This window comes from Microcaecilia unicolor, chromosome 3 (assembly GCF_901765095.1).
Source record: "Microcaecilia unicolor chromosome 3, aMicUni1.1, whole genome shotgun sequence".
Classification (NCBI taxonomy): domain Eukaryota; kingdom Metazoa; phylum Chordata; class Amphibia; order Gymnophiona; family Siphonopidae; genus Microcaecilia; species Microcaecilia unicolor.
The window spans coordinates 170,747,835-170,764,852 of NC_044033.1; the positions used below are offsets into that span (position 1 = coordinate 170,747,835).

The 17,018-nt window shown below is 42.3% G+C and overlaps 1 protein-coding gene across 7 annotated transcripts in view; it reads left to right on the plus strand.

Moving 5' to 3' along the window:
- The window catches only part of LOC115465822 (utrophin-like), a 1,296,369-nt gene that overhangs the window by 1,185,214 nt on the left and 94,137 nt on the right, over positions 1–17,018 (plus strand). For all 7 annotated transcript variants that reach the window (XM_030196568.1, XM_030196575.1, XM_030196573.1 and 4 more), the window contains one exon: positions 5,391–5,527. In XM_030196568.1, the coding sequence (XP_030052428.1) occupies positions 5,391–5,527 (137 nt within the window). The remainder of the gene's footprint in view (positions 1–5,390; positions 5,528–17,018) is intronic.

Consider the following 17,018-nt stretch of genomic DNA (forward strand, 5'->3'; position numbering starts at 1 on the left):
AAGGTTTTATAATCCACCCGTTTCTGCCTGATGTACTCTACAAATTTAGTGTCAGTGAACAAGTCAAGAGGAAATCTCCACATAGGAGCCTCCCCCAGATCCTCCCAGGGTATGGATCTCTACCCACACACATAGGCATGATCCGAAATCTCTGTTCGCCCAATTTCTGCCTCCAAAAGCTCAGAAAAGAATAATCTATCTACTAGGATATAATCTATCCAACAGTGCATCATATGGGCCTGAGAGAGATGTGTATAATCTCGTTCAATGAGATGCAATATGCGCCAAACATCTATCATATCTATGGCTTCACAAAGTAATGAGACTCCTTTTGTACGATCAGCTTTATGATTATGAGGTTTATGAGATCTATCCCAATCCGGATTCACCACATAGTTAAATTCACCTCCTATAATTCAAGGATGATTAGTATGAGTATGGAGATGAACCAGCAATCTCTGATAGAAGATTTCTGATAAACATTTGGCGCATAGACATAACACAACACCAATGGTTGTCTATCTATGACTATGTGAGCTACAATAATGCGCCCAGGTGGATCAGTAATGATGTTCAATTTCTCTACATGCAAAGATGTGTGAAAAAGTATGAAAACAGCGGGTGCATCAATATAATCGCCCATCTACCAAGTTTTTAGTTTCCTATCTTCCTCTGCACTGAAATGTATTTCCTGAAGCATAGCAATCTGGGCTTTCTTTCTGTGTAGACTGTGTAAGATACTTTTGCAGTCGGAGAGGATATACCCCCTACATTCCAAGTAAAGAGTTTAGTAGGCATTATGATATAGCAGTATTAGGAAGCATCCAACCATCTGTATGGTAAAGTAATAAGAGGGAAAGATCCTGCTCCAGCATCCCCCCCCCCCCCCCCACCACCAAAAGACACAGAAAAGAACCACAATAGCTCCTCTCCATGAATACCCTCCAAAATGGGTATAGCACATCCAATACTTCCATGTTTCACCGTACATACACCCCAAGTGTTATACTACCACCCATTTCAGGCACACATTCCCATCCCAACACCACTTACCATACCCCTTCCACTCCTACCCCCTCTCAGCTAAATAGCCTTTATCACTTCCAGTTTTTAACAATGATGTGCTAACACACAGATTTAACGTTTGCAAAATTTGCCCGTAATTCCTCTTTTTGTAATATTTGATTAAAGGAAAATGTTTTTGAAGATCTTTTTAATTGAAAACAACAGGTGTTTCTCCTTAAAACCGTACAGGGCCCCCGAGAACAAAAAAAATAATGTAGTAGGATACAGTGGCTTTTTACCACTGGAAGAGAGAATGCCTGATTCCACTGAGATGAAACACCATCCTCGAAAGGAGGAGAGTATTTAGATACTCCTTCCTTTAAAATTGTCCAAAGAGGCCAGCTTCAAGACCTAAGAGATGCTGTCCTGAGAGGCATGAGAGGAAGGGAGATCTGAGCCCTCAGGATTAAACCCATGTTCCAAGTAATGGTCTTGCATGCTTGACTCCCAAGAGGATATAGGGAGGAACATATGGATGATAAGAGTAGAAAGATAGGATGGTTGACCTTCATAGAAAGTCCAATGTGCAAGAACAAGGATTTTAAATTGAATTCTAAATTCTACAGGAAGCCAGTAGAGACGAACCAAAAGGGAAGTGTTATAATCGTAGTTTTTAAGCCCATGTAGCAGTGTTCTGCAGGGTTTGAAGTCTCCGTATAGCATAATAAGATAAACCAGTATACACCACATTATTGTAAACCAAGAGGGAGAGATTATGAAGCATGAAAAAATGAAAGCAGAGTTATCAAAATAATAACAAACCAATCTTTGCATTTGCATGGTAAAATAATCTGCTTTAGTGACAGCAGCAGTTTGTTGGGTAAAGGATAGCTGGAAATCTATCATTATCCCTAAATATGTAAAGGACTATACAAGTTGTATGGTAGAGCCAAGTAGGGTGGGAGCAAGGCTGGGCTAGTGAACCTGGTCAATCGATCAACAAGTCACTGCTTTATCAGGGTTAGGTAGAAGGTGATGCATCAGAAGCCAAGAGGAGACAGAATCTAAATAGGTTTGCATAATATGCAGAGAAGGATTATTGCTATTAGTATAGTGAATGAGCAGGATATCGTCTGCATAATAATGTACACTGATGCCATGATTTTGCAGTAAAGTACTAAAGGACTGTGGAACAGATTGAGTAGAAGTGGTGAAAGGACATAAGTGTGGCAGAGGAGGTAGCAAGTAATTCAGATATATATACATCAGGAGAAGGACTGCCATCTTCAGGCACACACTGAGCAGTCACATAGAGTGGCAAGATATTTTAAATTTCTCTCCTTCTGGCACCATTACCCCCCAATGCTTCTCGCATCAGCTCAGCAATGGAATGATAGTAACAAGAAAATGAAGGTTATCGGTGAAAGCCCTGACCTGAATCCAAAGTTTTGTGGCAAGACTTGAGTTCAATCTACAAATGATCTTTTGACAGCTTGAAACCGAGTGTGAACTATTCTGCCAAAAAGAATAGGCAGGAACTACACTATCCCACTGTACAAAGTTGATAGACCCATATTTTAAATATATCATAGCTAATACTATGCAGATAGGGCTTCCATCAAATATTGAATGAAGGCTTATGTAATGAAAGCTTTTTGTTGTGTAGACCAGTGAAACTCCTACATGAACGCATATTGAAACACCCTTTAGACATAAGAATGTGGAAAACATAGATGAATGTGAAGAATGTGTTTATATATACATGGTAGTGGTTCACAAGTTCAGCCCTTGAAGATCACAAATGGGTCAGGTTGTCAGGATATATCTAATGGGTGTGCATAAGGTTGATTTGCATGTGGTGGAGATAGTACATATATAGCTCTATCTCATTCAAATTCAGTAGGGATACCCTAAAAATCTGACCTGCTTGTAGCCCTGGGGGACTGAAATCGTGCACAGGTAGTAACAAACAGTTCTTGGGTTGTGGTGCTGGTCTGCATTGTCCCTGCTCGGATTCCATATACAGCCTTGCAGCAGGGCACAACATATTTTGCTGTCTCTTTTTGTGAGAAGTCTTTGGTTTTGCAATGTACACCTCTGATATCTTTATACGTTGCTCAGTGTAGGAGTAACTACATTTCTATTTCTCCTGTGTTGCTCAGCATGCAGAGATTGTTTTCTTTGGGTATCCAGTTTGTGTCTGTGTTCTGCATGTGTGACTGAGGTGAGATATTCAGGCTTATTTTCGAACGAGAAGGGCGCCCATCTTTCGACACAAATCGGTAGATGGGCGTCCTTCTCTTAGGGTCGCCCAAATCTGCATAATCGAAAGCCGATTTTGGGTGTCCCCAACTGCTTCCCATCGCGGGGACGACCAAAGTTCCCGAGAGCGTTTCGGAGGCGTAGCGAAGGCAAGACTGGGGCGTGCCTAACAGATGGGCATCCTTGAGCGATAATAGAAAAAAGAAGGGCATCCCTGACGAACACTTGGCCGACTTGGTCCATTTTTTGTTGCGACCAAGTCTCAAAAAGGTGCTCGAACTGATCAGATGACCACCGGAGGGAATCGGGGATGACTTCCCCTGACTCCCCCAGTGGTGACTAACCCCCTCCCACCCTGAAAAAAACAACTTTAAAAACTTTTTTTGCCAGCCTCAAATATCATGCTCAGGTCCATCGCAGCATGATGCAGGTCCCTGGGGGGGGGGGGGGGGGGAGGTATGTGTGTGTCAGCGGAGGCATAGTGAAGGCATGGATGTCCTTCTTTCAAACATTTTGGACAACCTGAACTGCCCTCACACACACACACAGGGGCGGCCAAATTTCAAGGGAGTGGAGGAGTGGCCTAGTGGTTAGAGCACTGGTCTTGCAATCCAGAGGTGGCCGGTTCAAATCCCACTGCTGCTACTTGTGATGCAAAATCCAAATAAATAAATAAATGGGGTGTTGGAGGCATAGCAAAGGCATGGATGTCCTTCTCACAGAAACATAGACATTTTGGACGTCCTCAACTGCCCGTCGCAGGGATTGGAGGCATAGCGAAGGCACCTGACACTTGGACGTCCTTCACCCATAATAAAAAAAAAAAAAGACGCCCCTGACGAGCACTTGGACGTTTTCACCTGGACTTGTGTTTTTTTAAGGTTATAGATGGCTATTATACACGCAGCTTGTCTGTGTGTATGAAGCTGTCTTTGGCATGCGCAGAGCAGCCACGCATAACGCTTGGCTGCTCTGCACTAGCTTCCCCTCCTTAGGAAGGAAATTGTGTGCAAATGAGCTAACAGCGAGCAGCTCATTTGCATGTGATTTCCTTCATGCATGCCCGTTTCTTTCCAAATCGCTAAGTGATCGATAAGGGAAGGGCTTTTTCCGTTCAGTTAGTGCATCAGTTAGTCCACTGCAGTGCCCCCTAGGGTGCCCGGTTGGTGTCCTGGCATGTCAGGGGGACCAGTGCACTACGAATGCTGGCTCCTCCCATGACCAAATGAGTTGGATTTGGTCGTTTTTGAAATGGGTGTCCTCAGTTTCCATTATTGCCGAAAACCGGGGACGACCATTGTAAGGTCGACCATCTCAACATTTATGTCGACCATCTCTAAGGTCGACCTAAATGTTGAGATTTGGGCGTCCCTGACCGTATTATCGAAACAAAAGATGGCCGCCCATCTTGTTTCAATAATATGGGTTTCCCTGCCCCTTCGCGGGACGTCCTGCGAGGACGCCTTCAGGGAAACTTGGGTGCCCCGTTCGTTTATGCCCCTAATTGTGTTAGCTAGTCTGGTTTACAGGATATCCACAAAGAATATGCATATAAAAGATCTACATCCCGCCGCTGTATACAAATCTATCTCATAACATATTCATTGTGATATCCTGAAAACCAGACTGGCTAAGGGGCTCCTCTAGGACCACACCTGAGGACCACTGCATAGTTGGGGTGAATGATCGATCCGCAGACTTCACTTTGAAAGAACTGGATTGGAACAGTGCGGTGCATTTGGAAGCTCCTTCATAAATTATTTTAGAGCATAGCTAACATGAGCTTCTTAAGTAATGCGACAAGAATAACCTCATAAGAATTTGGTAACAACCTTAGTGGTGCAGCCTTTGCCTTTCCCCTGTTTTTCATGGGGCTGTATTTCAGAGGCAATACTGGTGACTAAATGTGTCCTAACTGTATTTGATATCAAGCAGGTGACCATTTTGTGCACGTTAAACAAATCTTATAATTATGAAGAAAACAATGAGCTGTCATGTCACTGTGACAAGATCCCATAACTACATGTTATTAAAGCTGCCAACCTTCTGAACTCCCTTCCCTAGAGTCATTTTCTGCAAAGTATTTGGAAATGTTATATTGATTTTTGCTACTTTATTTTCAGACCACATCAGGAGAAGATGTACGAGATTTCACTAAAGTCCTGAAGAACAAGTTTCGGTCAAAGAAGTATTTTACCAAACACCCCCGACTTGGATATCTACCAGTGCAGACAGTGCTTGAAGGTGACAACATGGAGACGTAAGTTTGAATGCTGAATGATTAAAATGATGCTTACCCATATGATGCTTTTCTCATTTTAGGAATCAAGTTTATATGGTCTGGCTCAGGTATGTTTTTATAGTAAATTGCTTCTGGTAAGAATTTTGAAATAAATTCTTTCAAACAGTAAATTCATAAAGGCCCAACTGATTTTGTTGTTTGACCAGACAGTTGTCTCCTGCTCAGTAGGTACCAGAACTGGGCTCTTGTGCCCTTTGCTTTCATTCCAGTGGCATAGCTATGGGTAGGCCTGGGTGGGCACAGGTCCTCTCAGCGGCAGCACCATACTGCTCTCCCCCCTCTTTCCTCCTCGGCATCCCAGCATCTGTGCTTCTGTCTCTGAACCCCATCCTTCCCCGATGTACCATACAGACATCTTCAGCGCCTGCATCAATTCATTCTCGCTGCTTTCGCTAGCCCCGCAGGCTTCCATTTGCCACGTCCCATCAGACAGGATACAGGCAATGATGTCAGCGAGAGCTGGACATGGACACATGGCAGATGGAAGCCTGCAGGGCCAGCGCAATCAGCGAGAATGAATCACTGCAAGCTCAGAGGATGCCTGTATGGTACACAGATTCCAGGACACCGCGGAGAAGAGAAGGGGAGATATGGGGTAGGTGAAAAAAATCTGTATTTTTAAAAATATCTCCAGGAAGATATTGTGGAGGGGGGTGGTTGGAAGGGCCTATCCAAGTTACCTCTGGGCCCATCCAAAATAGTGAGTCTGGCTACGCCTCTGTTTAATTTACAATTACGTGAGGATTTTTCCATATTAGATCTCCACCCACAATGAATATGTATGATAGCTTTATTAAAGAAATTGATCAATGTCATCTGCAAGTCCTTCCTCCAGGAAATCCATACTGCCTCATATCCTGTAATCCATTGGGCACATGCCAGAACGCCCCAGAGTAGGATCCTCCCCCCCCCCCCCCGACTTAATGCCCCCTCAGCCTTCCCCTTAAAGGGCTACCTGAACATTATTGGTGGTCTGGGGGGGGGGGGGGTCCTCTGGGGGTCTTCAGGCAGGAGTAGTGCCCAGTCACTCCTGCCCAGTCAAGTACTACATCCAAATTGGCATCTCTAGTGGTAGTCTTGAACAACTAGTGCTAGGGATCATATTTCCTTATAAGGAAATATGAGCCCTAGCAGTAGTCATGCAGTACTGGACAGGGCAGTAGCAAATGGACATTGCTATTGCCAGAAGACCCTCCATGAAACTTCCAGAAGACCCCCTGGAGACCCCAAGGGCGGGGCTTGTTTTGCAGGGGGCTTAAGTTGGGGGGTTGACCTGGATGCTGGGGGGGGGGTGAAATCTCACTCTGGCGCACTTGGAGCATTGGGACATAGCTTTCCGGCCTGATGCTCCGAGGCCCATAGAATAATAACACTGCTTGCAAAGTGGCTCACAATCAGAGTTATTCTCTTATCCCAGGATTCAGCAACCTGTGATTCTGAGATCCCACAGGTTACTGAAGCGGGGAATCAAGGTGTGGTAAACAGCGAGCTTTTAGCGCACCTTGATGAATTCTCCCTAAATCCAAGACAGCCTGTTCCATTACAGCCTTTTTACTGGTACTTTTATTTCCCATAATACGGGCGTTAGTATACACTGCTTTCTGATGTTGCTCTTTCTTCCGCTTCTGTACAGATATTTAGTGCGTTAATTAACTGAAGATTTCTACTTACCTGGATGCTTTGTCCACCTATTCCCAACGAACCTAACTTAAAAGCCGTCCCCTCTGGTGCAAAGGTTTTCTCCACGTAAAGCCACTGCCATGCTTCATTATAGCCCTGGTGTTCGCTAGGTGATATGCTATTTTTCTTTTACACTGCACCTATCACTTAGCATCTCATCAGAGCATAAAACTTTCTCTCCACATGCATGTAGCATTCCCTAAGTATTTCTACCATCAAGAATTTGTAGTCAAAATATTTCATTAAGTATTAGAAATGGTGTTTTGCTGTAAGAAACTAGTCAAGAAATGGAGTCTTGTAGTGGTCACAAGTATAACCATAGGGCATTGATATTGCATCATAATGTGCTGTAACCTTCCTGTAATTTCATCTGAATTAAACTGATCTGTTTTCCAAGGATGTTAGAAACATTTTAAAAATAATTTTAAAGTGTGAATGTACACAAATTACATAAACTGGAGAGGGGGTAGGGAGGATCACTGAGCACTGTCTTGTCTGTGGCATAGATTTGAACAACATTAGATGTATGGTTCAAAAATTATTAGGAACGGGGATAGTGATCATATAAGACCAGATTTCCTGTAAGAAGCTTGAGTAAATTTAAGCATTGTTTTAAAGAATTTGAGAGCAACCAATTAGCAATGGAAGCTGCCAGTCAAGTGCTTTTCTAGTAGGAAGTGTGAGCAAACACCCCCCCTCCCCCAGTATTTACCATATACATTTCTTTCCCAACTTCTTTTTCTTGAAAACACTAGATACAAACAGGAAGTACAGATACTGACATAAACAGGGAAAAAGATTTAACAAAACAATTTCTCTTTCACTCCCTAGTGTAGCCCTTTCTGCAAGGAAACATTGTATGGGTTCCTGTGACTGCCTGTTGGTATTCAAGCTTTACTGATTGATACCTTCTCATATCCCTGAATGTCCTGAACCTGTGACCCTTGACTGCTGAGATTGTTATAGCGACCACTTTTTCTTCCCTTCCAGCTTCTGCTGTTAATGTGGGATATGGTCTGAGCGCCCATTAGTGTAGTTCAACAAAGTTATTACATTAAATTGAACATGGAGGAAGCTATTCTGTAATTATTAGTACCCCAATTCCTTTTTCTAAAATACTAATAACTTATTTTCAGTTAAGGTATGGCATAGCATTTACTATACATACAGAATAATAATAGTGTAGCATCTGTTACTAGATCATAAATTGCATATTGCCATTCTGCCGACTTTTGACCTGTCATTGGCAACCATTGGTTGCTGCTGCTCTTGATAATAAATGCTGTCTTCACGCTGTTGTGCTTCACAGCTATTTCTTGGGCTCCTTCTAAAATAAAATTCTCATATAAATGATTCATCTGGCTTTCCCAGAATATAAAAATCTGATGCTAATATATTGTTAAAGTTGCCACCGGTGCTTCAGTGAAAGATGGTTAGTGCAGTGGAGGGCAGATGCCTTCTAAATATATGTGTTCTTTTACATTCATTATTAGATTAGACTATGAAGGGCACTCTAAAACTAAATGTGGCCTTTTTTTGTGCAAAAAATGCAGGAACATTTTTGTTCTTCAATGGAAATACAGATCAAAGAGGAAAATGTATTTTCTCCAAGGATAAGCAGGCTATGTTATTCTCACATGTGGGTGACATTATCCATGTCGCTCGGTGTGGAACGCTTTTACAGCATACCTAAAGCTTTTAAAAGCATATGACAGCATCCCCGCTGTGCATGTGTGAGTGCCTTTTTGCCCACCATGAGAGTGTGTGTGGGACCATCAGTCTCTCTTCATCCACTGTGAGGAGAGAACATGCTGCTCGCGGCCCCTCGCAGTATCTGGTGCATTGCTGCTTTTTGAGCTATTTTGTGCCATCCCTTTGGGTATTTTTGCTCAATTTTGTCTTTCTTTTGGGGGGGGAAATTTTCCTTCCCTTCTCTTAAAGATTTTAGGTAATTTTCCTCACTTTTAAGTTTTCTTGGTTTTTTATTTTTCATGTTCATGAGGCCTGCTTACATCTGAGCTTTGGTTGAGATTTTTCCCCTCATTTTTTCTTGGTGATTTGCCCCTTTTTCTATCACCGTCAAGTTGTTTGATTTGGCCATGGCTGTTTTTCCTTCCATGTCATCAAAGGTTCTCAGTGGCTTCAAGTGCTGTGCTCGGTGCAATCAGCACCATCTCTGGAACTGACACCCACTCCTGGTGCTGCCAATGTTTGGGGCCAGAACATAGTCCTACCAGCTGTCTTTTTTGCAAGCATATGCAGAAAAGAACACAGCTGTCCAGAGATGCTCAGAGAGAAAAATATTTTGGAGCCAGGTCTTAATCGTTTGCATCAACATTGGCTTGCACTGGCATCGGGTGCATCGGTCCCTATGGCTGCTCGACCCATATCTGACACTGGGAGGGGATGTGCATCGAGCAAGTCTTCACTTCCCTTGATGCCTTACGTTATGCAGGGGCCCCGGAACCAGTCATCATCGGACCCGACATGAAGGAGGCATGAGGATTGGATGTTGTCCTCATCGGCACCAAAGGCCAAGAAGCACAAGCATCGATCCCCTTCAACACATGCTGCTGGGAGCACTGAGGTACTTAGGAATTCAATCCCCAAGAAGCTTCAAGACCAGGAGGAATGCTCCCCCTCCATTGAGGTACCAATGCTGGGATCTCCATACAGCAGGGACCAGGTACCTGAGTGACTGTGACCCTGCCCGATGACCTACTAGTGGTGAGGAAGCTGAGTTTTTTTTTCCAAGAAAGGTAGCCTCTTTTAACCTCCGACCAATGTGTTCTCCAAATAGTCTGTCTCAGGTACACCCTGCATTGGCATCAAAGATCACCAAATTGCCATCTGAGAGCATCTTGATAGCCCATATTGGCCCAGGCAGCTCTAGTTCCCTTTTCTTCTGGAGTTATCGCCCAAAGAACCTTGGAGATTGGAATGTTTTCCAACCCTCATAGCGCAGAATGAGGGATCTCTTCTATATTCCAAACTCCAGCCTCTGGTCCTCACAGCTTGGATGTTGAGAACTTAGGAAGATGCAAGGAAGCAAATTCTAAGGGTGTCTCCAGAGTCTTGCCAGTTTCCAGGGAAGATTCCACCAAAAGGTGTTATTCTTTCAAATGGAGGAGGTTTGCCATCTGGTGTGAGAGCAAGGCCCTAGATCCCCTTTCTTGCCTTACACAGACCCTGCTTGAATACCTTCTGCATCTCTCTGAGTCTGGTCTTAAGACCAACTCCATAAGGGTTCATCTCAGTGCAGTTAGGGCTTACCATACCCATGTGAAAGGTGAGCCCATCTCTGGACAGCCTCTCTAGTTGTTTGCTTCATGAGAGGTTTGCTGTTTACAAGGCCCCCTGTCAAACCTCCACCTGTGTCATAGGACCTCAGTGTCGTCTTCACCCAGCTGATGAAAACTCCTTTTGATCCACTTGATTTCTGTCATCTGAAGTTTTACCTGGAAGGTTTTGTTTTTGGTGGCTGTTACTTCAGCTTGCAGGGTCAGTGAGCTTCAGGCTATAGTAGCTGATCCATCTTAAGCAAAATTTCATCATAACAGAGTAGTTCTCTGCATGCACCCTAAGTTTGTGTCAGAGTTCCATCAGAGTCAGTCTATTGTCCTTCTAACATTTTTTCCCAAGCTTCATGCCCATCCTGGTGAAAGTGCACTGGATGCATTCTAGAACTCTATGAATGCACAAAAAATAATTATATAAAAAAAGTGATATGGACACTGTGTGATATTAAGACACATATATTTAAAAATTGAACACGAGCAATTTCATAATAAGCAAATACTGTGCACCATTGGAGGCTGGGGGCAGTCAATGATTATATGTTGTCACAAACATATTGGCTCAACATAAGCCAGACACTTGTAAGTGTCCATGTGACTGTACATATAATACATTTCTGCTGTGTCAACGTGCTCTCCTTTTACAGATTTGCAATAGAATAAAGCAGAAACAAACAGGAGACAGTCTACTGCAGAAGTAGAACAGACAACCAAATAGAAGCAGTGATACAAGGAAGGACAAACACAGGAAGAGTATATCTGGTTGTCAACTTAATGGAAACAGGACCCAACCTGGCCAAGTTTCTGAAAAACCTTCATCAGGGGTTACATAGGTTTCCACAGTACATTCACAGATTCAAAGCATGTTCTGCAATACCTGCATTTAAAAGAAAAATGAGGTCCAATGTCAAAAGTAAAAAAATGCAGCCAACTGTGACTCCAGAGTCAAATAATAATGTTGAAATTGGTCAGCACTGGCAGGTACATCTTCTTAATATGAAGGATTAAGAGAGATCTTCATTGGCCACAATTCTATCCATTGGACATATATACAGTAATTGCAAGATTTGAAGAAATTTATCCAGAATTCCAAAATGAGAAAGAACAAGTATTTCCACTCCGGTCAAAGGCCTTCTGTGCATCCAAAGAAAGAGATAAAATAGGGTAGGCCCTTGACCCAGCAGAGTGTATAAGGTGACAGCAGTCTTGTGTTATCAGCACCAAACAGTTCTTTAAAAACCCAGCCTGACCTCAGTGTATGAGAGTGTATAACTTGCGCATCTGGTGCAAAGTAGTTTCGTGTATATTTTGTAATCCAAGTTCAGAAGAGATATGGGCCTGTAATTTTGTTCAAGCTAAGGGTCTGTGTTGGGCTTCGGTAAAACCACAATGCTAGTTTCAAGAAATCTGCCCACACGCTGTGGATTGTCAAGTAGAGCTTGGTAATATAATAGTAGTTTAGGCACGAGTTAAGCAGAGAATTCTTTATAAAATTATGCAGGCAGTCCATTGGGATCAGGAGCTTTAGCAGTTGGCAAAGACTTAATGGCCATCAGTATTTCACTGGAAAGAATGGGATTATTGAGAGTCTGTATCTGTTGCGAAGAAAGATGAGGTAATTGTAGTTGTGACAGTAAAGATGATATGTCATACTTGGTGGCAGAACTTTCTGATGAGTATGAGTCAGTGTAAAATTGCTTAAAGGCATCGAGGATCTGAGAAAAGTTTATATAAGATGATCCAGAAGCTGATCTGATGCATGCTATGCACTGTTTAGTCCTTATTGGCCTCCAAATAGCACACAGCACATTGTTTAAAGGTTATTGCATTTGCTACGTCAGACTGAATTATGTTGCGTTTTAGGAGACGTAATTTCTGAAGTGAAGTGTTGGAAGAGTTGGAGTACATAGTGGACTCCAGTTAATAATTTCTTTTTCCAATTGGGTGATGGAAGCATTATTAGTTTTCCTGAGATGAGCAGAACAACTGATTACTTTACCAAGTAACCAGGCCTTATAAGATCCCCATATGGTTGTAAAGGACACGGAGAGATCACAATTAAGATCAAAAATTTCAGAAGACCTTTGAGAAATGTGTTGTAAAAAAAGGCAGCATTAAAATAGAATTTCTCACATGTAACTGCAACATGATCTGAAATGGATATTTCATGAATTTTAGCAAACTGTAACATGGGTATTATGTCCTTGGAACCCAATATACAATCCAACCTAGAGTAGGTATGATGAGGAGCAGAGTAAAAAGAGTAAGCCCTCGCTGTAGGATGGAGTAAACGCCATAGATCTGACCATCCATTAAGTTGCATTAAAGATGTTGAGTAAAGTAGTGTGTAGATAGCCACATAATTTTTTAACAGAAATTAGTGAAAAGCAATCTCCCAGTATAAACTCAATAAGAAGAGAATGGCATACATCTCTGCAATATGCCTAGCTGCAAACTATGCCAACACATCTCACAGGATCCCACAGTCACTCACATGGGAAAAACATTTAGCGTAAGTGGATCTTTCACATGCTATTCTTCAAATGTGGTGTATATCATTCAATGAAAGTGTGAAGAAGGGTGGTATATTGGAGAAACCAGCCAGATGCTAAAGATAAGACTCAATTTACATTGACATAGTATTAAATATTCCGTTGCCAATTAGGATGTCACCTCTGTGGGACAGCATTTTATAAAACCAGAAGAATGCATCAATGATCTTATGGTGAGATAGTCCAGGAATGTAAGACCTTTGAAGTCAAAAGGATGAAATATTTTGGCACCCACCAGACAGGACTTTCTATCCCACTATAACCATAAACTTATACTGCTTCATCACCCTCTTATCAGCCACCCAACTCTCCCTGTCTCTCACCCACCCAGCGCTCCCTGTTTCTCACCTAAGCCACCCCACCCTCTTGGTATGCCTTTGTTTCATTTATATATTCCGATATTTGTCAACATTTGCTTATTTCAGATCTGAAGAAGAAGGGTTACCTTTGAAAGCTAATCAAAAATGTATTGTTAGTCCAATAACAACTGTAAGTGCAGTCTTACCTAAAGTAGGCAAAAGAGCTGCATCCAAGACTTGAGCCTACTGTTCTATACAAAGTGAAGCAAAGTGATCGAAATCCACGGTAAAGTTCTCAAAAGATGCCTCTTCATTGATGGATGAAAGGTCACTTTTCTGACATGTATTTATCTTAGGATGGTTGGACGTTGCAGGTTTGGAGCTTATGAGTTGAGAAGTAATGAGAGAATGATTAGTCCAGGGGAGAAAGGTAGTGATGCTGTTTGTAATTGGAGAAGAACATTTAGTTTCCAAAAGAATAAGGTTTATAGTATGTCCTGCAATATGAGTTGGCAGTATAATGTGTTGAATAAGACTGATATCCTAAAGAAAAAAAACGTAGAATCTTTAGTAAAGGCATTCAGTAGGTTATCCGTATGAATGTTAGTCACCGAGATAGATTGTGTTTGATGATAGCAGGTGATAGTGGATTATAGTATCCTGTAATTCTCTTAAGAGTGGCAGAGAATGTTGTTGGAGGAACGTAGAAGATAATTAAGGTTTAATAGTGTAGGGAACCACAAGTGAAGGGCCAAAACCTCCATTGAATCACATATCTGAGAATCTGAAATCGACAAAGGTATGTATTCTAAGAAAAGAAGAGCTAGACCGCCATCTCTATGGTGTGGTCTCCCAATGTGGAAATAAGTATAACCAGGTGGCGTAGCATAAGCAGTTTCAGCGTCAGGCAGGTAGAGTATGTCCAAATGATAATCTGGGATAATGTTGTGAATCTGTGAATGTTTTGTGCTTTGTGCTCTCACATTCAGAAGACCCATCCATCTGTAGCTCCAAGGGGGCCTTGGACATGAGAGCTCAGGCATAAAGTATCTAGAGGAACAACAATGAGGTTTGTTACCTTTGGAGACTTGGAGTAATAGGCGAAGCATTGCCTATGCCCCAAATGACAGGAATAGGGGAATATGGTTTTCTTTAAGATAATTACCAATTTGTGTAATTAGAAAAGACATAAATTGCTTTTCTTTATTCATACTGTTTACCCCTCTTTTGTACACTTTCTTTTGTTAGAACCCTGCCTCTTTTTTTAAGGTCCATTGCCTGAAAGTTTAGTACACCCAAATGTTGCATGAATTCTGTTGGAATAAGCTTTATCTTAACATCTAAAAGTGATACACGTCTTCATTTTAGATAGTCATACAACTCTACTAAATCAAAATTAATTTAAAAATGATGAATAGGCTACTGGCTGCATATGATGATTGCTTTTTCAGAGGATTTTGTCTGCTCATAGTCTTTTATAAAGGGTTACCCTAGTATAAGTGCTTTTTCAAATGCCTGTTTTATAGAGATAAGCAGGCACCTACCTATCTTAATACAATACTAGCATAAGTAGCAGAAATGATGCCTATATTGCAGGTGAGGACATTTACACTTACCTTGAAGCAGGCGTAAATGTCCTCAACCATAATTTTAAATACACGCATGGGTTAACTTATTTTAGAACAAAGCTTTTCCTTGCTTCATACGAATTTGATAACTGAAGATTCTATCTTCTTGTGAGAATTTGGTGCTAGTATCTAGACCTGACTTCTGTAATATGTCGTATCTGCTCTATTTAGTACAAAACATTGCTGTCCGCCTGGTATTCAAACCTTAGAAGTGAATGTTGTTTGTAGTTTGTTACTCAGGGGAAGATTAATCAAACTTACTGGGCCAGCAACGTGCTTTCTTGACTGTTTCCAGCCGGTTTAGCGAGCACGTTATTCAGCGGGGGATGCACTTAGGGCTGTTTTCCGTCTCTGGTAGCAGACAGCGGGAATGATATGCAAATTTATTAAAATGAGCTTATTACCATTCAGCTGTGCATTCTGTGTTGGAAGGATTCTACTGGATAGTTCTGCTGGAGAGGAGCCCAGCATGTTGGTAAGAGCTGGCTTCACTTATGCTGGTTCCTTTCCCCCTGCTCTCTCGCCTTTGAGGTGTGAGGAATCTTACTCTGCTTTTCTTCTGTGCTGAGTGACAGCATTAGCTGTTTCTCCCCATATATCCTTTTTTTGCCTTTTCTCTTCCTCCACCCCCCCCCCCCCCCCCCCCCCCCGGCTGTTGTTTTCAAGTAGGGGGGAAAATCTACACATGGCTTTCATACACACAGCTTGTATTCTTAAATGAAAGCCGTGAAACGCCATGGAGGGCTAGTCTGGGTATGCACATATTTGCAAGTGGATGCTCTGTGCATGCCCTGTCAGCCTTCCCTGCGAGCTGCATGGTAAAAGTCTGCGCATCTCATTTGCATACGATTTCTTCTGAGCATTGCTTACTATTTCCATCTTGGTAATTTTTACCAAGGTAGAAATAGCGAGCGGATGTTACCAGGGATTTTTGTGCATCGACCCCTTTGTTTAGTTTACAAGTCAATTTACAGGGGTAGGGAGAGGAGGAAACCACAGTATTTAGCTGATGAAATAAAATATAGGGAACCTTTTTGTTGCTTGCAATCATCACAAAGGTTAATGTTGGACCTGCCCTCTCTGTTATAAAGTCTAACCAAGTATTGCACAAATGAATTTCAATCAGGGTTTCTGAATCCAGTCTTGGGGAACCCCAAGCCAGTCAGCCTTTCCACATATCCACAATGAATATACATGAGATATATTTGTATACAGTGGAGGTAGTCGTGCATATTCATTGTGGATATCTAAAACCAGACTAGATTGGGGATCCCCAAGGACTGGGTTCAAAATCCCTGCTTTAGATACTTGGGGCAGTATGAATGCCAATATCTGGGTATTTGCTGGTCCTGAATGTCCAGGTATAATGGAGAGGTTGGGAGTTAACTAGATAACAGTGTGATATTCAATGCAGATACCCGCATAAATTAGGACAGGTTTTTTACTGTCCTAAATTAGACAATACTGGCACTGAATTTATTTTAGACATTTTTTTTCACTCATTCCACTGTTCACGGTGAATTACAATAAAGCATGCACAATTAACAATTACACAAGCAAAAAAAGCAACACTGGGCCTTCAAGACTGAGACAACAGGAGTATTTTATTGATAAATGACCCGACACGGGCCATGTTTCGGCATTAAATAACGCCTGCTTCAGGGGTCAAGGTTTGGATGTAAATAATATAAACTGTGTATGTATCCAATACCTATGAACGGGAACGGAGAAAATCTTTAAAGCCAAGCGTGCCTTACAGAAATAACAGCCGCAATATAGGAAAAAACTCCTGCATGTAGCCTTATATTCTCCGAGGACAAGCAGGCTGCTTGTTCTCATGACTGGGTGACGTCCGCGGCAGCCCCCACCAACCGGAAGAAGCTTCGCGGGCGGTCCGCACGCAGGGCACGCCCACCGCGCATGCGCGGCCGTCTTCCCGCCCGTGCGCGACCGTTCCCGCCAGTTCCTTTTTTTCCGCGACTGGAGAGAGTCGT